We start from the raw sequence: 24,135 nt of genomic DNA, 5'->3' as shown, positions 1-24,135 counted from the left end.
TTCAGATAATCTGCTTGACCTTTAAATGGCATATTGATATATCAACCGTTTAGAGCTCTTTTTTAAAAGGGGGGGATAACTGTGATACCATCAATACTGACAGTACCTTCCCTTGAAAATCCTGATTATTTAAGGCACCTATGGAAGAAAATAAACCGATTCCACAACCATGAAAATAAAGAGGGAGGCAGATGTGTGGAAGAACTGTGCCAAATCCAATTCCTGTTCTTTGTGGATCTACCTCCACGAAAATCAGGAGTTCGCTGACATGCAGAAAAGCGCTAAGACTGAACCACCCTTTTCTGTTCCCCTCCGGAAGCCATCCAGCCGGGCCACCTCGGCTCAGTCGGCCAGCAAGATAAACAGACCGCCATGACTACTTCGAGGCCTTGTTAGCCTCAAACCTGTATGCAAGTCTGGGTGCTAATCCAAATCGCCGCCCCCCCCTCCCCATTTTAACTATTTTGTTTCCTGTACGGTTTGGGGTGACGGTTCAACCCTCAATTGTAACAGCGGGTGGCTGGAGGAAGACGTGGCAGTTTTATTGCAAGAGGCCCCAGGACCACCCAATTAGTATTGGTCCTTGCGTGGAACCATTCATGCACTGGTTCTGGTGGGTTTTCCAGGCTGTGTGGCTGTGGTCTGGTGGATCTTGTTCCTAACGTTTCGCCTGCATCTGTGGCTGGCACTGTCTGAAAATAAAGCCCAAGCAAGCCTTCAGTGCTTCGTTTATTCAAAATCTGTCCTGACGGACACTCTCTGGGAAGGGTTCATAAATCCAGTCTAGTGCAAGAGACTGAGATGTAAAATAAGGGACACCAGAGGGAGAGGGACTCCAAATGCTGAATGGATCTTATTAATCAAAGTAATAAGGAGAGCTGTGTACACGCTGCAATTCTGCAGCATTATTTATTATTGTTTATACCGCCTTACCACCCAACCAGGGCCACGAGGCAGCCAACCTAAAAAATATTAAGAACATCTGTGCAATTAAAAATACAATTAAAATGATCAAAATAATTCAATTAAAACACAAAAAGAATGCTAACTGGAGGACCAGTAGAAGTTATTAGAGGCACGCCAGACAGAAAAAAAGTTTTCACCTACTGGCAAAAGTCACCAATAGTGTCAAATGGATGAATTTCCCTCGGGAGGAGTTCCAGAATTTTGGTGTCATGACCAATAAGACCTTTTTTCCAGGTGACCAGTTGTCTAACTTCAGAGAGAAAAATACAATACCAGGCCCAGAATCCAGTTTCATGGGAATCTTAAGCTCTATGACTTAAAAGAACAAAAACAAATTTCTAGCCATCGTAGCCACAAAGAAACGCTTGAAAGCATATGGGCAATCCCTTCGGAAGTTTTGCAAGCCGGAGAAGCAGCAGGGCAGGATTTCCAAGCTTCAGTCCCTGTTGTCTTACAGCAACTGAGGCAGCATGTCGTTTCGGCGAGTGAGAGATGCAGGGGGCAACTCTGCCGTCCCGTTTCTCCCAAGCCCTTTTATTGACAGTTACAGGTGGAAAAACAAACAGGGCATGCAGGTGGGGGGAAGCACAACACAATGGACGGGGCAAAGAGCATGGGTTAGAGCAGAGGATTTGGTATCTTGCACGTACACATTGGAGCCAGGAGGTCTTGCAACCTCAGCAGTTTCTCCGAATCCACACTTTGGAAGGAGAGGTCAGTCGGGGGAATGTGAGAGACCCTTTTCCAGCGGTGTGCCACCGTACTCGAGTGTTTCCCAGGCACTCAGGCCCTCCAACAAGTCCCCTGTGCAGAAACTTACCTCTCACGTAAGTGAAGAAACAGCACTACAGTAATAGAATGCATGCCAGATTGCATGATTTATGCAAGTTGCAGAATTCAGCTTTTCTGGGCAGAGGTTTTGATACAACAGAACACACACAGCCCTGAATAATACTGAAATGGCCGAAACTTTATTTTTAAAAAAAGAAGGAATAAGGGTGAACAAACTGGATCTCGGATGCAGAGAAAAGAAATGGCACGTGGACCCCATCCCCTCCCCGCCCCACCTCGTAGGTCCCTTTATTTACTCCTCCAGCGTAAGAGGGTGATCTTTTCTTCCCGCTCGCCTTGAAAGCCCTCTCACGCACGCAGTCGGCTGAGACTGGGCAGCAATTCACATGCACAAAAGGGTGATTCTCACAGGGATGGAGCTGCATGAGGGAGAATATGGAGGGTGGGGAAGGGGAAGTTTACAGGTTCGGACAAGTGTGTAGCACGCACCAACGGATACACTGGAAGGGCAGGGACGCACAAGCTGGTGAAGGCCGATGTGAAACAGGGTAAGTACGGAACACACATATGCACAGAGGGGAAGAGTCCTTCATTGCAATACTTTGCCTTATAACCCACTAGACATTATTCCACACTCCCCACAGCCAAGAACAGAACCAGAGGATTCGGGTACCCCCACCCCCACCCCGCTGCATCCACATGCAATTCCAAGACCAAACCACCAACAGAAGAGGAAAGACAGATCAGGTGGCTGCCAACTCCGAAAGAACCTCCAGGGGGCGCCACTCACGTACTTTTTAAAAAAAAAACCAATTCTTTCCGATCCGTCTCCCGGGCACGAGGGTACATTTGGATAGCAAACGGGTGCTTCCCCCTTCAACATTTGGCTTAGAAATGAAGTTCTCGTAAAATCAGCGGCTTTCCCGCCACCTTCGCAAATCATTTTGCGGCTGGCCCATGAGAGAAAAAGACATCTGCCCTGAGCTGGTGTAAGGAACATGAAAGGGAGGAAGAGAAAAGATAAATCACAGTATTGGGCAGGTCATGTTGGGGATAATCCCTCCAAAACTGGCTCACTCTCCGTTCCCTGTGGATTTGAAGACTCCTCTGCCCCGTAGGAGCACCCTGTTCGCAGGACCGTGCTTGGCAGGCGTGCCCTTCTTGCCAACGAAATTGCTCTTCGGTGGGTCGGGAGGCTCAGGAGGGGTTAAGGGTTCTTCCGTTCCCATGTGCTTCAAGGTGGTTTTCCCCAGAAGTTCCTTGAATACAGAATCCATATTCCTGGCAACATCCTAGACAAGGAGGGAGAAACAGGGCATTTGGGAGTCACAATAAGCGGCAACTATTCCGAACACAATTTGTTCCACAAGTCACCAACAGTCCATCAGACACACATAACAAACCACAGTTCATAAACCTCACCATTAGTCCATCAGACATACATAACAAACCACGGTTCACACATAAACCTCAGTTAATACATAAACCTCACCATTAGTTCATCAGACACACATAACAAACCACAGTTCATAAACCTCACCATTAGTCCATCAGACATACACAACAAACCACAGTTCACACATAAACCTCAGTTAATACATAAACCTCACCATTAGTTCATCAGACACACATAACAAACCACGGTTCATAAACCTCACCATTAGTCCATCAGACACACATAACAAACCACGGTTCATACATAAACCTCAGTTAATACATAAACCTCACCATTAGTTCATCAGACACACATAACAAACCACAGTTCATAAACCTCACCATTAGTCCATCAGACATACACAACAAACCACAGTTCACACATAAACCTCAGTTAATACATAAACCTCACCATTAGTCCATCAGACATACATAACAAACCACGGTTCACACATAAACCTCAGTTAATACATAAACCTCACCATTAGTTCATCAGACACACATAACAAACCACGGTTCATAAACCTCACCATTAGTCCATCAGACACACATAACAAACCACAGTTCATACATAAGAAACTAATTTGGGAGTCACAATAAGCGGCAACTATTCCTAACACAATTTGTTCCGCAAGTCAGCGACAGTCCATCAGACATGGTTCATAAGTAAGCCTCAGTTAATACATAAACCTCTCCGTTAGTCCATCAGACACACATAACAAACCACGGTTCGTAAGCCTCCTAGCCACCCAAGCATCATTGCTGTGCCCAGCTGCAGGCCACTTGCTATTGGTGAGGTGCATCAAAGAGGATTGGGTGGTGAGTGGGTTGGCTGCTCAGTACTGCTGACCGTCTATCTGGGGGGCTGCAAAGCAAAGATGTACGGCCTGTAGGGACATGGGGTCACCTTTCAAAAGCTCCGGCTTCCAAAAGCCAGCCTGCACGGAGGCCAGGAGCGTGGCCCAGAGGTGGGATCCAACCAGTTCTCACCACTTCTCTAGAAGCGGTTACTAATTTTTTCTGAGCGCTGAGAAGGGGTTACTAAAGCAACCTCCCTGCCCAATAGGTGCGTGTGTGCGGCGCCGCCACTGTTTGAATCCCACCACCATTGGAACCTGTTATTAACATTTTTGGATCCCACCACTGGCGTGGTTACATCCCTCCAAAGGCCTGCCCTGGCCTCCATGCTCTCAAAAGCCAGCTTGCATGGTGGCCGGGGGCAGGGCTTGGGGCGGGGCTCCACCCCCGAGTGCAGGGGCGTGGGGGTGGGGGCGCCCGGAGAAGGAGTTGTCTCCAGGCATTTCCTCCCAATATGCCTTTGCTGCCAAGTATAATGTTGCTAAGCATGTTATGATTTCTGAATTCAGACGTAGTGACAAACCACAACCGGTAAGCTGCCTTGAACCGAAAGGAAAGGAAAGGCATAAATGATTCAATAAAGCAAATATAAAATCATGGGGTTAAGAACATAAGAGGATCTCTGCTGGATCAGACCATTTAGTCCAGCATCCTTTCTCACTCATTTCCCAATCAGTTCCTTGAGGGTCAACAACAAAGCATAGAGACCAAGGCCTTCTTAAGACCCTAAAAAGAACCCTGCTGGATCAGACCAGGAGTCCATCTAGTCCAGCATCCCATCTTCCACAACGGCCAATCAATTGTGGAGGTCCACCAACACGGCATAGAGGCTAAGGCCTTCCCCTGATCAGAAGAGCCCTGCTGGATCAGACCAGTGGTCCATCTAGTCCAGCATCCCATCTTCCACAATGGCCAATCAATTGTGGAGGTCCACCAACACGGCATAGAGGCTAAGGCCTTCCCTTGATCAGAAGAGCCCTGCAGGATCAGACCAGTGGTCCATCTAGTCCAGCATCCCATCTTCCACAATGGCCAATCAATTGTGGAGGTCCACCAACAGGGCATAGAGGCTAAGGCCTTCCCCTGATCAGAAGAGCCCTGCAGGATCAGACCAGTGGTCCATCACGTCAAGTATCCTGTCTCACACAGTGGCCAACCAGTTCTTCTGGAGGTCTATCAACAGGGCAGAGACCCCAAGAACTTCCCCTGATAAGAACCTCAGCCCTGATGGACCAGACCACAGAGGGTTTACCTACCCCAGCATCCTGACGCTCAGCGGCCAGCCAGTTCTTCTGGAGCAGAGGCGTAGCAAGGGGGCAAAGCACCCAGTGCACTGGTGCGTCCTCCACCCCTGCCCAGGAACGCCCCCAGCCCGCCCCCCAGGGGCACGCGCCTGGTGCGTCGCCCACACACCCGGCCCCCTTGGAGTTACGCCTCTGCTCTGGAGGTCCAACCACAGGTTAACAGACCAACTGCAAACAGTAATGAAGAATGCCTGTTTAGCACCCCCAAATCATGCCTCGTAGGAAGGTCAGAATTCAAGAGTCGCAACTCACCAGGGCTTATTGAGAGAATGAACAGTGAAGGTGAAGAAAAACTACCTCCAGCAACGCCAGTAAAGTCCGAACACGTTGCTGGGAAGGGGAGAAAACCGGACACGTTACCTTGTCCACTTCCACCCGTTTGTCGGTTAGCCCTTGCCTCTCGGAACTGTTGTTACACCAGGGGCGTGGGGAAAGTTCCGGCCTGGACAAAACAAACAGCACAGAAAAGGTCACAGCCCTTACAACCGACTTCCTGGTACATCATTCTCTGAAGACCTCCACCTTGTTACCCCCCCACGGAGCACGACAGACTGGTAGGAAGTCCAGGACAGCCAGTACAAGGTAGGTTTCCTTTGGAGGAGGAAGAGGAGTGGAGACTTGTAGTACAGTCCTGAGCAGAATTACACACTCCTAAACCCATTGACTTCAATGGATGGAGAAGGGTGTAATTCAATTTAGGATTGCATGTGGTGCAGGGGTTAAGAGTGGCGGGCTCTAACCTGGAGAGCCGGCCATGATTCCCAGCTCCTGCACATGACTTTAATCTGGTGAACCAAGTCTGTTTCCCTACTCCTGCACATGAAGCCTGCTGGGCGACCTTGGGCTAGTCCAGTGGTTCTCAACCTTCCTAATGCCGTGACCCTTTAATACAGTCCCTCATGTTGTGGTGACCCCCAACCCTAACATTTATCCATTTTACAGTTGGAGAACACTGATGCAGAGAGTCTTAGGTGACCCCTGTGAAAGGGTCATTCGACCCCCAAAGAAGTTGTGACCCACAGGTTGAGAACCGCTGGGCTAGTCAACAGTTCTCTCCAAACTCTCTCAGCCCCACTTACTACGCAAAGTGTCTGTTGTGAGGAAGAAAAAGAAGAGGAGTTTGGATTTATATTCCCCCCTTTCTCTCCTATAAGGAGACTCAAAGGGGCTTACAATCTTTTTTCCCTTCCCACCCCCACAACAAACATCCTGTGAGGTGGGTGGGGCGGAGAGAGCTCCGAAGAACTGACTAGCCCAAGGTCACCCAGCTGGCATGTGTTGGAGTACACAGGCTAATCTGGTTCCCCAGATAAGCCTCCACAGCTCAAGTGGCAGAGTGGGGAATCAAACCCGGTTCTCCAGATTAGGGGGCACCTGCTCTTAACCACTCCACCACGCTGGTTCGCTGAGGAGGGGAAGGGAAGGAGTTGCAAACCGCTTTGAAGCCATTTACGCATGGAACGTCTCCTCACAGCAAGCATACTTTCCCTTCAGGTTAGATTTTTAATCGTGCAATAGATTTGACACATTATCCGGGTTAGATTTCCAGTCATGCCAGTGTTCCCAAGCGGCCACGCTTCTTGGGAGAGAATCCCCGACTTTCCCGGTGCTGGCAAAACGTGACCATTTCCGCCACTTCGCAGGGAAAGCGAATCAGAACAAGTGGGGCCGGCCTTCTTCGGGTTTCCCCGCTTGCCTCTTCCACACCCACAAGGAACTAGTTGCTCTCGCTCTCCATCCATTCCGCCTCCTGGCCTCCTCCCTGTGGTGATTTCCTACATTTTGCTGTTGCTACCGGTTAGTTGGTTTTTGTGGGAAATCATTCCGCACGCCTCTATTCCCACGCCTCCATTTACACACACACACACACCAGTCTCTTTATGTGCGTTTATTCCACACACTACTGCCGGTAACAGCCCTCCCCATTAGCCATTTTCTTCGCCCCCGCTCTGTTGTCGAAAGGATTTTTTTTTAAGTTCCATTTCATTAGTGAAGTGCTGTGAGGGCAAAAGTCATCGGCAGGTCGCTTGTGTGAGCTTTGTGGATCTCACCTAGTATTTGCAAGTGAAACTTTTTGGCAGTGGTTCCCAAACTGGGTACCCCAGGGAGTTTGGGGGTACGTGAAAACATTATGCAATGGGCTTGCTAATATGGGGGTACCATTTTAGGGAAATGGGTTTCACATGAGTGAAAAAAGGTTGGGAACCACAGATCTAGGGCAAAGATACGTTGGCCGACTACCCACTGCAGGCTGTTTCCCACCCTCACCCTGCTCCGGCACGAAAAGTCGCGCCAGAAGCGTCCTCGCTTTCCCCATGGAAAGCAAGAAGCACATGTGGGGCAAAAGGACAAGAAATCTTTCCCCGGTGCGCCTTCTCTCTCGGTGTGCTGCAAAGAGGAAACGTGTCGGGACAAGATTTCTTGCGCGCCAGAGTGTTGGTGGTTAACCGGCCCTTGTGTCTGCAAGTGACTGACTATAACTTCCCATCCAAGTACTAACCAAGGCTGATCTCTCTTAGGAGATCAGGCTAGTCTGGGCCAGCCGGGTTAGGGAAGAATTAAATGGAGATGGTTTGCCATTGCCTGGCTCTGTCTAGCAACCCAGGTATTGGTGGTCTCCCATTCTAGTATGAACCAGGGCCAACCCTACTTAGCTTCCAAGATTTGACAAGAGCAGGCTAGGTTGGGCCACGCAGGCCAAGGCAAGAGATGAACAGAAGTCCTTTCCCATTGCCTGCTTCTGAATAATCCACCTGGGCTTCATTAGTGGTCTCCCATCCAAGTACCAACCACCTGGCTGCCAAAATCTAACAAGATTGGGCTAGTCTGGGCTATTCAGGTAAGGGCAAATTTTAAGATTTGCCCCTTTGTATGCATTTGGTGGATGTCACGCCTCCGCACGCCTTGAGCACATTTGCAACCACCAGATGCAGACCCACACTGAATCCCCCCCGTCTTCAGCGCTCTCTCACCTTTCTGTGGGGTGAAAAGACCTGGGCTGGACAGGCTGCAGGAGGGGTAAGGGGAGACGGCCCCCATCCATGAACGTAAGACATGCCAGTTTATGCGGATGGGGCTGTTGCCCCTAATGCTTGACGCACTCTCAACGCTATTGTCAGAATTCACCCAAGAAATTGGGAAAAAGAGGAGTGTTTGTTTCATAAGACATGCGAACATATGCCAACACATGACGTCACGAACACACACGAACATTGCCTTATACCAAATCAGACCCCTCATCCATCAGAGTGAGTATTGTCTACTCAGACCGGCAGCTGCTTTCCAGGGTCTTTCAATCATAAGAACATAAGAACAAGCCAGCTGGATCAGACCAGAGTCCATCTAGTCCAGCTCTCTGCTACTCGCAGTGGCCCACCAGGTGCCTTTGGGAGCTCACCTGCAGGATGTGAAAGCAAGGGCCTTCTGCTGCTGCTGCTGCTCCCGAGCACCTGGTCTGTTAAGGCCTTTGCAATCTCAGATCAAAGAGGATCAAGATTGGTAGCCATAAATCGACTTCTCCTCCATAAATCTGTCCAAGCCCCTTTTAAAGCTATCCAGGTTAGTGGCCATCACCACCTCCTGTGGCAGCATATTCCAAACACCAATCACACGTTGCGTGAAGAAGTGTTTCCTTTTATTAGTCCTAATTCTTCCCCCCAGCATTTTCAATGGATGCCCCCTGGTTCTAGTATTGTGAGAAAGAGAGAAAAATTTCTCTCTGTCAACATTTTCTACCCCATGCATAATTTTATAGACTTCAATCCTATCCCCCCTCAGACGTCTCCTCTCCAAACTAAAGAGTCCCAAACGCTGTAGCCTCTCCTCATCCTACTGCCAGAACCTTTAACTGGAGGCACCCAGAATCAAACCTGGGACTTTCTGCACGCCGAGCCAGTGCTCTACCGTTGAGCCGCGACCCCTCAGGGATCTGGCTCCAGGGAGGCAGCCATTGCCAGAAGTGAGCATTGCGCACAGGCGTCTCCTGCCACCGGCCGGTGCCACTCGCTGATGCTCTTCTCTCCATCGAGAGGTCTGTCCTACCTGCTGGCGGGTTCAGAAGGGGGCTCGTCGAGAGACAGTCCGGTGTCAATCTCCAGTCTGGAGCTCCGGGGGCTCGATTGTTTCTCACTGCCAAAAGACAAGGGCGGAAGGGACAGAAACTAATTAAAAAGCAGACGTTTCCTGCCCAGCTGGAGTTCTCAGTTCTTTGAAATCTTGTAAAGTTGAGAAGCCATTTTTTGCAGGCCAACCTCACCAGAACAGAGTGAAGTCTCTAGACCTCATGACAGTTGGTAAAAGCTGGACCACACGTAGGGATAACGCGCTTAAAGGCTGTCAAAATCTGTCCGCTGCAGTATTGAAATTTTTTAACATCCATGGTGGTAGGTTTATTCCAGCAGCACTGAAGGTGTTTAATGCTAAGGCGGCCCAGTACCTTTTATATGGTATCCCCATCTGGATCCAAGCTTGGCACCAGAACTTGGAACGTATCCAATCAAACTTCCTTTAGAAGTTATTTGGCGCCCCACATTGTATCCCTATGGTGTTCTTTGTAATCAGGGCAACATCTATTACAGACCTGGGCATTATACGGCCCGGGGGCCACATCCAGCCCGCCGGATGACCCTGACTGGCCCTTATGACAGACTTGGCCCTGGCCTAAGAGGGCCTGTTTAGAACCGCGCTGCTCACATTAACCCTCCCCCTTCCCCCCTCGCGCAGTGGCTTCTGGGGCGATCCCCTCCTTTGAAAGCCCCGCAGAAGCCGGTTGCCTTGGCTGCCTGCTTCTGCGGGGCTTTCAAAAGCGCCTCTGCCCCCCTACCTTGCGCTATTGGGGAGCGATGCGTCTTGGAAAGCCCCGGCGAGAAGCCGGCTCGCCTCGGCTGCCCGTTTCTGCAGGGCTTTCAAAAGCCGTGCCCCATCCCCCCCCTGGCCAGGCTGGGGAGCCAAGCTGCCTTGGAAAGCCCCGCAGAATCAGGTTGCCTTGGCTGCCTGCTTCTGCGGGGCTTTCAAAAGTGCCAGTCAATGAAAAAAGTAGGTCAAGGGACTTAAGTTTCCCCACTTGCTTGATTGTCACAGTGGACAACTATGCAGGTAGGTTAAGCCTGCAATTCTTTGTGCCAAATAGTGCTGTATGCAGAACTGTTGCCACTGATTCCAAGTTGATCTGTGCACCTGTCTGTCACTTATCAGCCCCTATTATGCAGAATTGAGTCCAGCCTTTTGGCCTGGCCCTCCACAATATTTTCTGTTTCTTATGCGGCCCCATGGAAAAAATAATTGCCCACCCCTGATCTATTAGAAACTAGGGCATGGGCTGTAACATTTAAGTTTGGGCTGCATCTATGCTTTTGCACTGATCCAAAAAGTTTATCTCTGCTAGAAATGAGGGAGCTTCAGCTTTCGAAATGGTGGCTTCATATTGGGAAAAAAAATCTTCTCCTTGGGTTTCTCATGCGAGTCTCTTCATACGCTCACTGCCACGGAGATTTATTATCGTCTAAAGACCAGTCTATATGACCATGAATACCAATTTCTCCTGCGTATAGCGCAAAGCTCTAGCTCCCCGTTATATTTTGGGATTATACCCCAGAAATCTAGCCCTGCTGTATATTTAGGACAGCTTGTCAATTATAAGTGTAGACGGGTCATGACCAGACCAAGGTGCAATATTTTGCTTTAGTGTTTGAAGTGTTTGAAGTATAATAATATTAGAACTGACTTGAGAGCTTTATTACCATCAGGATTTATGCTTCTTTCAGACAAATTAAAAATGTTTAAGCTCTTGAATAATTCCAACGCAGAGATCTCGGAAGCAGTTGCTACATTTTTTAATTCGTGTCTTACAAGATGTGTAACAGTGATCCTTTTAATGTATCTGGAATGTTCAGTATTTCCTCGATCTTATGCCTAATAAAGGTGATTGGATTGGATTGGATTGGATTGGATTGGATTGGAGCCCCTCGGGGATAGGGCAGTATAAAAATCTAATAAATAAATAAATAAATAAATTGGTGAAAGCTAAGCAACAAAGGAGTTGAAGAAGCTTTAAAGCCAAAGCAGGGGTCCTGTGTCGTTTTTTGATGAACATTATTTCCTGTGTCCTCGTTTCCCCGTTTCTCTTCTGTTCAAAATACACGGTTTGCTGATTGAACTGGACACCTCCTCAACACACACAAACACACACACATAGAGTTAACACTTAAAAAAAGGGCAGGCTCTTTAAAAAACCATCTTTCTCATTTAATACACTAACAATTTCATATGGGGTCTATTGCTTATTTCCATCTTTGGTACTCTTGCTTTTTTCATGTATGGATCTTGGGAGCCGATTGTCGTACTTTCCAAGTTTTACTTAAAAAATAAAGACACTGTGTAATTAGTCACTACATTTTAAGCATCTCATATTATCATGGACAGAATGCAGGGAAGGTTAAACTCCTCTCAGTAAATACGCTGTCCAGTGGAGGAACCCCTATATGGGATATGTAAAACCTAGAACCTAGTGTACATTGGTCCATTCTTCTAATCATAATTCTCCCTATGTCATAACTGAACCAACACTCAACATATCTCTATGACTATGTTTATGCTGTGCTACCAAACTACTTCTGTAAACCAACTGGAATTTTTGACACCACAACTAGATACAGATGGCAACCATAATCCTCCCTAAATCTTGTACTTTTTATCTGTGTCCATCCGTATTTTACTCTGTTATGCCAATAAAGGTTTTGTTTTGTATTGTATTGTATTGTGTATTGTATTGTATTGTGTATTGTATTGTATTGTGTATTGTGCATTGTATTGTGTATTGTATTGTTTATTGTGTTGTGTATTGTGTTGTGTATTGTGTTGTGTATTGTGTATTGTGTGGTGTGTGGTGTGTGGTGGTGTGTGGTGGTGTGTGGTGTGGTGTGGTGGTGTGTGGTGGTGTGTGGTGTTGTGTTGTGTTGTGTTGTGTTGTGTTGTATAGCCCTTCAGACCAAAAACTGGGGAAAATAAGTTTGAATGCTCCTCCTAAGAAATTTCCCTGCTTTTAGGAACCTAGCAGAACAGGGAGGAAGCGTCGCAGTCAGATACTTGCAAAGAAGGATTTAAACATATTTTAAAATGGCACCTCCCATCTCTTCTGAAGTGGTACAGTCTTGTCTACCACCTCAGGATGATACCACCCCTTTCAACTGCATGTGGAAGACCACACCTGGCTCAGCTATTTTTCGGGTTCATTTAGGATTGCTCCCAAAACATGGCTAAAAAGGTTTTTAAAAAACACATATTAAAATTTTAAAAAGCAATTATGCATCACTCACCTAGTGGGCAGGGTAATAGGAGGCACCAGCCCACGGTTGCCGCCACGGTCAGCTCGCCACCAGCCTCCGGGTATGGCTCGCTGCAGCACGAACCGCTCCTCGTGTTGTGTTGTGGAACCGGAGCGGGGCACGGAGTCCGACTGGGAGTCACACTCTGGGAGGGCAAGAAGATACAAGTTCAGAGGGTCACAACACCATCCATGCCTCCATTCGCATCCATCTGCTCTTAACCACGACACCATGCACTTGGTCACAACAGAGGGTGACTTCTGAGGAGAGAACGCATCTTCCGGGTCCAAAAGTACTCCACTCCCTTATGAGGGCAGGATCCTGAGTCCTCTTTTCTTGAGGAAAATAGAGTTGAACCCTGGCGCCACCCCCACTCAAGATGCAGGGAAAGGAACAAAATTATTTTCTCTCAGGAGAATAATAATTTGAGCCGAGCTGCTCCCGTTTCCCTGCCTCCGAGGCCCAACTCACCATCTTCGCTAGCTGGCGTTTCAGGAGTCCCCTCCGTCTCAGGTTCCTCTGCAGTGGTTTCCAGTGGCAAGACGTCACTGTTCAGAGACACAGAGAGGACAGATTGATGAAGGAGAAGTCAATTTATGGCTACCAATCTTGATCCTCTTTGATCTGAGATTGCACATGTCTTAACAGTCCAGGTGCTCGGGAGCAACAGCCGCAGAAGGCCATTGCTTTCACATCCTGCTTGTGAGCTCCCAATGGCACCTGGTGGGCCACTGCGAGTAGCAGAGAGCTGGACTAGATGGACTCTGGTCTGATCCAGCTGGCTTGTTCGTATGTTCTTATTAGGGGTAGCTGTGCCGAAGCAGAGAAATGGCCCAGCTTCAGATGAAAACAGGGGCCAACTCTGCACAGGCAACGCAGGCTCACGAAACCCGTTTCCGTTGCCCGTGCCACCATTTGCACAGCGGCTGCAGGGCCAGCCAGGATCCCGGAGGCAGGAGGCAATGCAGTTCGCATGGAAACGCTGTGTTTCCGTGCAAACCTCACTGCCAAGAATCCCCCCACCTGAGAACCCAACTCTGAGAATCCCCCATCCGAGAATCCGCCCCCCCCCCCCACCTACCTGCACAGCATGGCGGCTGCCTAATCAAGTATCCACCCTAATGGTGGCCGCCTGGGGAATGCACCATAACGGTGGATGGAAGGGGATGGGGATTGAATGCTTTCTGCTCGCTGCAGTTCGCACAGGTAAGCAGGGAGCACTTGCAAACCAGGTTAATGGAGGGAAAGTCGTTAATTTAGATCAGGGGTCCCCAAACTTTTTAAACAGGGGGCCAGTTCACTGTCCCTCAGACTGTTGGAGGGCCGGACTAAAAAAAACTATGAACAAATTCCTATGCACAAATGATTGTAAAATGTTTGATTTCACCTTTCAGCCTTTCTGTCCTGGTCTGTTTTTAGAACAGTGACCAAAGTATGTCAAGTACAGGGTGGGCTCCAAATATTGTTGGGGAGGCTGTGGAATACCTTCCCCTGTAAAAAAAAAAAAAGAAGCAGAACTTTCCCAATGAAGCATTCCATCTAACCCAGGATCAGGTATCTTCCTGGGTTCTTTCCTCCCTAGCAGCCAGTGAGCGATTCACCAGCCTGGCTGATGCCAATGGGAGTGAGGCGGAACAGAAAGCCTGAGAGCAACACATGGAGTAGCCGAGAGGGAAGAGAAGAGCAGGCGTTGCCACATGTAAGGTTTCCAACTCTGGGTCAGAAAATTCATGGAGATTTGGGGGTGCCATCATGTAACTGCAATCAACAGCCGTTGGGGCCGGTTCCTCCTCTCCCTCGAGCCCCCACTGCACATGAATGGAGCCATCGCCGTCATGCCTGGCGGGCCGGATAAATGCCTTCAGGGGGCCACATTTGGCCCCCGGGCCGTAGTTTGGGGACCCCTGATTTAGATATTCTCATTTAACCTGGGTTCTGGCCAATAAAACAAGTTAGAGGCGTTTCAGGACGAGTTCTGTGGAAACTCCCCACCCCGAAAAGCTTTTAGAAAGGACCTCAACCATTTTATTTGGCCCTTGCAGAGTCACCCAGGGAAACCCACAAACAGGGTCTGCTGGCAGTAGAGGCCTCTGCCGGCTTCTCTACTGCATCTATCAGGGATTCTGCCTCTGTACCCAGATGCCCCGTTCGGCTAACGCGGCCAGCATAGTCAGAGGGGAGACCCAGTAGTGGGATTCAAATAATTTAACAACTGGTTGTTTACAAGCACCATTTTAACAACCGTTTCTGCCGAAGTGGCGCAAACCAGTTGAATCCCACCACTGGGTAGACCTATCTCCCATCAAAAAGCCCAACTGCTTTTCAACCTGTGGCCTTCACCATAGCTAGCAGCAGGGATTTCCACATGCCAGTTCCTTACTGGTCACAGTCTCAAAAAGGTTAAAGAAGAAGATCAAGAGTTTGGATTTGCATCCCACCTTTCTCTCCTGTAAGGAGACTCAAGACGGCTTACAAACTGCTTTCCCTTCCTCTCCCCCCCACAACAGACACCTTGTGAGAGAGTCCTGAGAGAACTGTGACAGATCCAAGGTCACCCAGCAGGCTTCATGTGTAGGAGCAGGGAAATCAACCCAGTTCTCCAGATTAGAGTCCACTGCTCATGTGGAGGAGCGAAGAATCAAACCCAGTTCTCCAGATTAGAGTCCACCGCTCCTAACCACACTGGCTTGGAACCCCTGCTCTGTGAATAAAGCCAGGTGGACAGCTGCAACACCACTTCCTCCCGCCTGTTCATACCAGTACTCCTCCTCAGCCAAGGCCATGACTTTCTCATACTGAGGCCCAGATAACTGGCCGGTTCCAGGGAAGATGGCTTCATGATGCACGATCAGGCACTTCACCACCTCATTGATGTGAGGCTGCACCGACACAGCGTCCTGCCCTGTGGGGACGGTCACCAGCGTGGGGCCAAAGCACACGGCCAGGTTGTGGGGGTCCATCATGTTCTCGTCGCTGTACTGAGATAAACTGAGGGGAGAGACGCAGTTGTCGTGAGATGAGCCCTCCGGGACAGAGAGAACAGAACACACACACACACACACACACAACAAAATTGGCCTCAGCAGTGCAGTCCCCTCTGGAAATGGTTCCCTGGAACTTCCCCGTACTCACTGGTTGAGGAAAGCAAAGAGGTAACGGAGAACCACCAGCACTGTGGTCGGGAGCTGGGAAACGAAAGTTCGGAGATGGGAAATTCGCTCGGCTGAAGATTCTAATTCTGAGAAGAAATGGGTCATTAGAGGTGGAAAGAGCAGAAAAGGAGCCAACGGGGGCATGAAAACAGGTAAGATTAATCTATTCAAAAACACTAATTAATCTATTCAAAAACACGAACACTAATTAATCAGGATACCCTGTGCAAAGCAAAGAGAATCTAAAGCCAAATCCAGGATTACAGACCAGCCAGCAAAACTTTGAGATTCGGCAAAGGAAGGATGAGTTTTCATGATTTGTATGATTAAGGGGAGAGGTGCCAAACAATTGGGGGAAATAGATTTGACTTTTTTTAATTATTAGGAAGTGGTTAAGTGCTTGCACTGCCATTCACACGGTCAGGAGTTCGAGCCCCCTGCGGGTCAGATATCCTAGCAGCTGGCTCATGGTCAACTTAGCCATCCACCCATTCCTTGGTCGGTAAATGAGTACCTAGCACACAGCTAGGGGGTAAAGAATAGCCGGGGAAAGCAATGGCAAACTACCCCACAAAAACGGCTGGCCTATGAAATCACTGCTTGCAGTGGTACCCCAGGGTCAAACACGGCTGGACTTACCTCCTTGCTGTAGTGTGAATACTTTCCCTGATAAGTTGTGAATAGCTGCATTAATCTACTGGCAATAACCATAATTATCTGATGATTAGTTTGAGCTTGGACTTTTTTATGTTTTAACTGATGAAGTGTTTCTATTTCTAATCAATAAAGAAAGGAAAAGATCGTTACAGAGCAGACTTTTTTTTTAAAAAAAGGGCTAAAACACCAGTTTTTGTGTCTGCATCCCACTCCACCTGTTATTTGATGCTGAAGCAGCTCACATTTTTAGGCTGTTGAGGCCTTACGCGGTCTGGGACCTTCGTACCTCAGGGACCGTCTGGCCCCATATGTCCCACGTCGGTCTCTGCGCTCGGCAGAGGCCAATCTACTGGAGATCCCCGCCCCCTCTATGATGCGGCTGGCCTCCACTAGGGCCAGGGCTTTTACGGCCCTGGCCCCTGCCTGGTGGAATGCTCTTCCTCCAGCTGTCCGGGCCCTGCGGGACCTAAATGAATTCCGCAGGGCCTGTAAGACCGAGTTATTCTGCCGGGCTTTTGGGGAGGCCGGCTGCTGATAGGTGCCCATTAACAACTGAGATCCGCTGTTCCCCTCTCAGAGTTAGAGGAGTTAATGGTTGAACGCCATCTGTTTTAAATATTTATGGATTTGGAGCGCTGCATTTTAACTGGTATTAATTTTTAGCATTTTATCCTGTTTATCCACTTGCCTGTAATTATGTTGTAAACCGCCCTGAGCCCTTTGGGGGAGGGCGGTATAAAAGTGGAATAAATAAATAAATAAATAAAAATAAAATTGTTTGTGGTGCCACACATATAGAGATAGCGCATTGTGTCAAGACCTTGACATCTTGATCCTGCCATGTCTCCAGGGAAGGACGGGAGGTGATGCCATCCTGACTGACTAGTATTGCTTGTAGTGGGTGTTGGTGCTTTGCTATATAGGAATGTGTGGGCTTAATGGAAATGCTTTTTCCCAGGCAAGGGGGGACCTGGACTCTTTATCGGGAGCATGAAGCCTTGGAGGTGAAGAAGAGGGGTTCTTAAAATATAACCTTCTTAAAATATAACCTATAACAACACAGCACAAGGGACCATCAACATAAACTCCTGACCGTGTGAATGGCAGTGCAAGCACTTATTATTATTATTATTATTATTATTATTATTATTATTATTATTATTATTATTATTATTATTATTATTATTATTATACACATAACAACACAGCACAAGTGTCTGGAATTCATCTCTGAATATCGAGTCCTTCCCAAGGACCTAGGATATTAGAGGTATTTGCGTAGAATACGTGCAGTTCCTAGAAGTGCTGCTTTCTGCAGCATGTGGACTGTTGTTGTTGTTGTTGTTGTTGTTGTTGTTGTTGTTGTTGTTGTTGTTGTTGTTGTTTATTGGGTTTATAGACCGCCCTCCCCCGGAGGGCTCAGGGCGGTGAACAACATATAGATAGAGCACAATATCAGGTTAAAATACAATAAATATAAGTTAATACGGCTCTAATAAAAATAAACCCTACCCCATTAAAATGCAGCAGCAATGCTGCAATTAGCAGCAAAGCCCATGGCGGGGAGATGTAATGGGCCCTAGCAAAGGGTGGGGGAGAGAGCATTTCCCCCATGCTGGGCTTCAGTTGGGGGGAGGGTTGGAAGGTGTGGCTTAGCCATTTAATGGTTAGGATTTTATTCTTAAAACATAAACTATTTAAACTCCAATCAATACATGAATTCCATACTCACTAAATCTTTTTTTTTAAATCTCACAAAACAAGACGCATTGATAGACGTGGGCGGCAGGAAAGGCCATCAAATCACAACCAGCGCCGTAGAGTTTTCAAGGCCAGAGACAGACAGAGGTGGTTAGCTTTTACCTGCCTCTGGAGCGCGACCCAGGACTTCCTTGGTGGTCTCCCATCCAAGTACTAACCAAGGCCAATCCTGCTTAGCTTTAAAGATCTGATGAGATCGGGTTAGCTTGGGCCAACCAGGGCAGGGCAAAGATGAACAGAGGAAGTTTGCAATTGCCTGCCTCTGTGAAGCAACCCTGGACTTTCTTGGTGGAACACTGCCCTTGATGGTCCCATGGTCTGATGCTATATAAGGTGTTAACCATCAGCCGTTCGGGCCCTGCGGGACCTTGGAGAGTTCCGCAGGGCCTGTAAAACTGAATTGTTCCACCGGGCCTTTGGAGAGTCCAGCCGCTGATAGCGCCCCGCCCTTCCCCCCCATGCTAGTCCCACCCCCAAGAGAAAAATGTGACCCAGATCTTGCAGACGGGCGCGTATATTGTTGCAGCCGGATTCTCCCAGCAGCGTGCACAGCAGAGCTTGGGGACTGGTGGGGTGGGAAGGGGCGAGGTGCTGGGACCTTGGGGGTGAAAAGAGAGAGAGAGTCTGTGCTGGCAGCAAAAGAACCCCCCCCACAGCCTGGCACCGCTGCAACATTTTGCGCTGCAAAACCCCCCCTCGTTGCCACTTCCCCTGTGAAGACACCCTTTCACAGCAAAGCTGTTAATTGTAATGCAACATCCCTTCTCTGGTTCCGGTCCTTCAACTTCCTCTCGCAGTGAGCAGCCGGCTGGCGATAGCGATCTGCGTGCCCCAGTGCCCGACCGCTTCCTCCTCTGTGCCAGGGCACCTTGCTGGGCTGGCAAGAAGGCCGTTAAGCCGCGAAAGGCCATCTGGGGTTGAAACCCTCTGCGGCAGACCACAGTGGCGCTGGGTTTCGGCCCCCTTGGACTTCGACCGCTGTCGTGGTGGGGCCCGGAAAGTTTGGGCGCTGGAGGCAGAAAGTCCCAGTAGGGCACAGATTATTCTTGTGGGGTATAAACCCCACAGAAATCACCCAGACCTATGCAACAGGGTCATCATTGTGACCGATGGGATGGCGAACCTTCCAAGGTGTGTATCTCGTGGGGTTACGTGGCCATGTTTGGTAGAAACCAAAATGCACTTCCAGATGTAGCCACGTAGCGGTGACTTATACTAGGGCCATATTTGCCTGCTACGAAACCTGAGTTAGGGGAGGGGGCGTGGCTCAGTGCTTGACATTTAGGAAGTCCCAGGTTGGATCCCCAGGTTCTTCAGTTGAAAGAACCAGACAGCAGGGGAAATGAACAGCCTCTGCCCGAAACCCCGGAGAGCGGCTGCCAGTCAGAGCAGGCAATATTGACCGACTGATTGACTGTGCCTCAGCGCCACGTATTCAGTTGCCTCTCCTGATAAGCCCCCGTACATTGAAACTGCTGGGGGGAAGAATTAGGACTGATTAAAGGAAACATTTCTTCACGCAATGCGTGATTGGTGTTTGGAATATGCTGCCACAGGAGGTGGTGATGTCCACTGACCTGGATAGCTTTAAAAGGGGCTTGGACAGAGTTATGGAGGAGAAGTCGATCTCTGGCTACCAATCGTGATCCTCCTTGATCTGAAGTTGCAAAGGCCTTAGCAGACCAGGGGCTCGGGAGCAGCAGCAGCAGCAGAAGGCCGTTGCTTTCACCTCCTGTCTGTGAGCTCCCAAGGGCACCTGGTGGGCCACTGCGAATAGCAGAGGGCTGGACTAGATGGACTCTGGCCTGATCCAGCAGGTTCGTTCTTATGTTCATTTTAAACCTGAGAGCTTTCCCCCCAGTGCCGCCGCTTTGCCCTTCTTCTGGAGCTCTCTGATCATTTATGCAAAGCGGCTTCAAGCAACGGGCGTAAACGCTTCAAATCGATAAAGCCGGCACGCATGGAGACTCTCCCTGGAAACAGAAAGGAAAGCAGCCGCCTCAGGGGGCAGATTTGATGAGTTATGTCAACAAGTTACCTGCGGCTGAGTAAAGACCTCCAAGATGGCGCCATGACCGTGCAGGACTGGTTGGACTTTCTGCCTTCCTGAGCTAGAAACACCCTATTGGAAGTATCCCCACCCCCCACTGCAGAAGACCAGACAGGTGTGTTTCTGGAGGGCCAGCAGAATGGGAGCTACCTGAAAGATTCAGTAGCTGGAAGGGCACAAATAATCGGAGCCTCTTTTCTAGCGGTGGAGCAGATCTTGGGTGGGGCTGGAAGAAACTGTTTACGTTGGCCCCCACTTACGGTGACTCCTTATGGGATTTTCAAGGCAAGGGCCCAACACGGGCGGTTTGCCGCTGCCCGCCTTCTTTGGTGGCCTCCCATTCAAATGGTAACAGTGGCCAGCCCTGCTTGGCTTCCAAGTTTTGGCGAGATTGAACTAAACTAGGCTGTTCAAACTATTACAATCCCTGTATTGCAGCCGGGGACCAAGGCGGCTTGAAGAAGAAGAGGAGTTTGGATTTATATCCCCCCTTTCTCTCCTGCAGGAGACTCAAAGGGGCTGACAATCTCCTTGCCCTTCCCCCCTCACAACAAACACCCTGTGAGGTAGGTGGGGCTATATTGTTTATAACGATATTGTTTATCCACCCTTCTGTCTTCCATTACACCCATCAACATTAAGTCATTATTTAAATCAATATTTGTCTTCACCAGTTTCTCGATATATAACAATACAATTGTCCAAATTTTTTTTACTTCTGCACATTCTATCCACACATGGCTATAATATGCCTCTTGGTCTCCACAGTGCCAGCATTTAGAACTAAGTCCTTTTATAAAGTGACCAGATTTTTCCTATTAAAAAGTGGGGTGCGCAAGCGTGCGTACCCACAGCAGCACACTGCCTTTTGCGGCAGCGCTCCCCAGTCAGGAGGGAAGCACCCCAGAAGGCATAATCGGGACAATGGCATAAGCCCGGCGGGACGCGGGACACTCTACGCAAAAGCATGAGTGTCCCGCAAAAATCGGGACGGCTGGTCACCGTATCCTTTTATCATGTATGCTAGTTGTTTTGGTGTTCTCCACCATTTCCGTTTCAGCCACCTTATGGGTATCCCATGATGCCTCCTGTGGGATACCCGCAGCTCCCTCGGGCCCCCCAGGTACGGCTGATGGCACGTTATGATGGCTCCCAGAAAAAAAACCTTCCTGCATTTTTGGTTCAAGTCAGCATTCACATGCAGCAATATGGCCGTCAGTACCAGAATGACTTGGAGCGGGTGTATGAGGTGGGCTCTGCGGTTGAATGGCATGTGCGGCTTTTCCAGAGAGGGGCTCCAGAACTCGGTGACATTCAAGAATTCATGATGGCCCTCCGACATGGCTATGAGAGTCCATTCGTCGAGGAGGAGGCCAAGAAAGAACGGATGCGTGCCTTTCGTTGAATCTGTGGAGAATTTCCATACGGTGGCCAGTTAGATTCCAGACTGGGGGCCTTTCCCCACGTTTCCCTCAGCCGCCGTCCCTGCGCGCAATTCCCAGCCCGCGGCATCCCTGGCGTGCGCCTGGGCATCCCCATGACCCCGCGCTCTGCCCGGGGTCATCAAAAGGCGTCCTTTGCAAGAGCGCCAGGGATGCCTCGCGCTGAGGGGACGCGACAGCGGCAGTGTCGGGACGGCTGCGCTGTCGCCGCCCCTCTCATGGGGAGTGCCGGGGGACCCCGCGCTACTCTCCTCAAGTAGCGCGGGGCTTAAGGTAAGAAGAAGAAGAAGAAGAAGAAGAAGAAGAGTTTGGATTTATATCCCCCCTTTCTCTCGTGCAGGAGACTCAAGGGGGCTGACAATCTCCTTGCCCTTCCCCCCTCACAACAAACACCCTGTGAGGTAGGTGGGGCTGAGAGAGCTCCGAGAAGCTGTGACTAGCCCAAGGTCACCCAGCTGGCGTGTGTGGGAGTGCACAGGCTAATCTGAATTCGCCAGAGAAGCCTCCACAGCTCAGGCGGCAGAGCTGGAAATCAAACCCAGTTCCTCCAGATTAGATACACAAGCTCTTAACCTCCTACGCCACTGCTGCTCCTGTAAGTGGGGAAAGGCCCTCAGATGATCCGGTCAAAGTGTTTGCCTTTAAACAAGCTCTACATTTTGAACTGTTGCGGTGGTCTCTTCAACAGGATAATCCCCAGACCTTGATGGAGTGGATCATGCTGGCGGGCATGTCCGATGCACGTATGCATGAAGCTAAATCTCATGCTGGCAAACTAGCCCCTCAGAAACCAGGGCCCCAGTAGAAAACCATGCCTCGGCAAAAGCTATCCGAAACTGAAAATGTGCCTTGGTTTATGTCTCTACTGTGGCGAACCTGGTCACACGGCAGTTGGCTGCCCAGCGAAACAAAGCTCCGGCTCTGAGAGGCGAGCCGTCTACTAAAGGTCCCAATCCTAAGAAGGGAACGACCCGTCTCGCGCTCCCCGTGGAATTGGATTACAATTTGTCTGATGAAGACTACAAAGGCTATGTGAAGACCGCTTTGGACAATGCTCAGGATATTTCGGAGAGGGTGAGTGAACCCATCATTCTACCCTTACTACTGTCCAAAGGTCCCAAGGGTCCTAGGCGGAAGGTCTTGTGGATTCCGGTTGCTCTCACTGCTTAATGCATCCTAGTGTGGCGGAGAGCTTGGATTTACGAACTTTGTTGCTACATAAGCCCTTGTCTTTCAGTCAAATGGATGGCAGCCCTGTGAGTGGCCCCCTAGCGACTTCACGTTCAGAATCAGTACTAGTCCAATGTGCAGATCACTGGGAGCGTAGAAGTTTTGTAATAGCTAATATTTCAGATTATCCGATCATTCTTGGAATGTCTTGGTTAATAGATCATGATCCGAAAATTCAATGGGCTGATCATATAGTCACGGAACACCCTTGGGGTGAGCATATGTCATTGCACCCTCCTACATCCGCTGTTCTCCAGATGCTGAATAAACCTCTGTTCTTTACAAGGAGTTGTTTCCATCATTGTGGATCTGACACCAGGTCAGGGCAGAGATGGTTTGCTCTTACCGTCTTCCACATAGCAATCCTGGACTTCCTTGGTGGTTGCCCATCCAGGTACTAACCAGGGCTGACCCTGCTTAAAGCACTGGTGAGATTGGGCCATCCTGGGCCATCCAGGTCAGGGCAGAAACAAACAGAGGTGGTTTGCCATTGCCTTCATCTGTGTATCAAACCTGGACTTTCTTGGTGGTCGCCCATCCAGGTACTAACCTGGGCTGACCCTGCTTAAAGCACTGGTGAGATTGGGCCATCCTGGGCCATCCAGGTCAGGGCAGGAACAAACAGAGGTGGTTTGCCTTCTGAGATCTGACAGGATCAGAGTAGTTTGGGCCATCCAGGCCAGGGCAGGTATTAGATACAAGGGTCTAGAAATGAGGCAGTTTTGTGATAGAAGACAACAGGGTGGCATTCCAGTGTAGCCGTAGGCTCAGCCGTGGCAGTCTGGGATAGATTCTTATCTTTCCCTCTGCACCTGCGTGCCATTTTGTGCCAGGTGAGAGAAGGAAACCAGGCTTTTATAAAGGAGCATGGGGACTGCACATCGGCATGTGGTTTTAATCTGTGCACCTAGTGTGTGCCATAACAATGTAGGGAAAGGCTGTGGCTCAGAGGCTTGGCTTCTGTTTGGCATGCTGGGGGTGCCAGCTCAATCCCCAAGAACAGGGGTTTTCAAACTATGGCCCTCCAGATGATCAGGAACTACAATTCCCATCAGCCCTGCTACTTAGCCATGCTGGCAGAGGCTGATGGGAATTGTAGTTCCTGAACATCTGGAGGGCCATAGTTTGAAGACCTCTGCCCAAGAACAAGCAGTAGGTGATGTGAAA

At 49.4% G+C, this 24,135-nt stretch overlaps 2 protein-coding genes across 2 annotated transcripts in view; one reads left to right on the top strand and one right to left on the bottom strand.

The window, feature by feature from the left end:
* Positions 1-1,915: 1,915 nt before the first annotated feature.
* On the bottom strand, positions 1,916-16,138 carry LOC125427652 (rho GTPase-activating protein 4-like). The gene is made up of 8 exons (XM_048487185.1): positions 15,809-16,138; positions 15,434-15,664; positions 13,148-13,224; positions 12,668-12,821; positions 9,392-9,482; positions 8,327-8,483; positions 5,715-5,796; positions 1,916-3,050 (listed from the first exon to the last, which is right to left on the bottom strand). Exons 1-5 carry the CDS (start codon positions 15,970-15,972, stop codon positions 9,392-9,394), a joined length of 717 nt encoding a protein of 238 aa, XP_048343142.1. The 5' UTR covers positions 15,973-16,138; the 3' UTR covers positions 1,916-3,050; positions 5,715-5,796; positions 8,327-8,483.
* Positions 16,139-19,340: 3,202 nt separating this feature from the next.
* The window catches only part of LOC125427905 (rho GTPase-activating protein 4-like), a 62,441-nt gene continuing 57,646 nt past the window's right edge, over positions 19,341-24,135 (top strand). Inside the window, exon 1 of the mRNA XM_048487472.1 lies at positions 19,341-19,377. Coding sequence (XP_048343429.1) covers positions 19,356-19,377 — 22 coding nt within the window. The 5' untranslated portion in view covers positions 19,341-19,355. The remainder of the gene's footprint in view (positions 19,378-24,135) is intronic.

This window comes from Sphaerodactylus townsendi, linkage group LG03, assembly GCF_021028975.2.
Source record: "Sphaerodactylus townsendi isolate TG3544 linkage group LG03, MPM_Stown_v2.3, whole genome shotgun sequence".
NCBI lineage: Eukaryota > Metazoa > Chordata > Lepidosauria > Squamata > Sphaerodactylidae > Sphaerodactylus > Sphaerodactylus townsendi.
The sequence above is the reverse complement of the archived record's forward strand: the minus strand, read 5'-3'. Positions and strand labels throughout refer to the sequence as shown.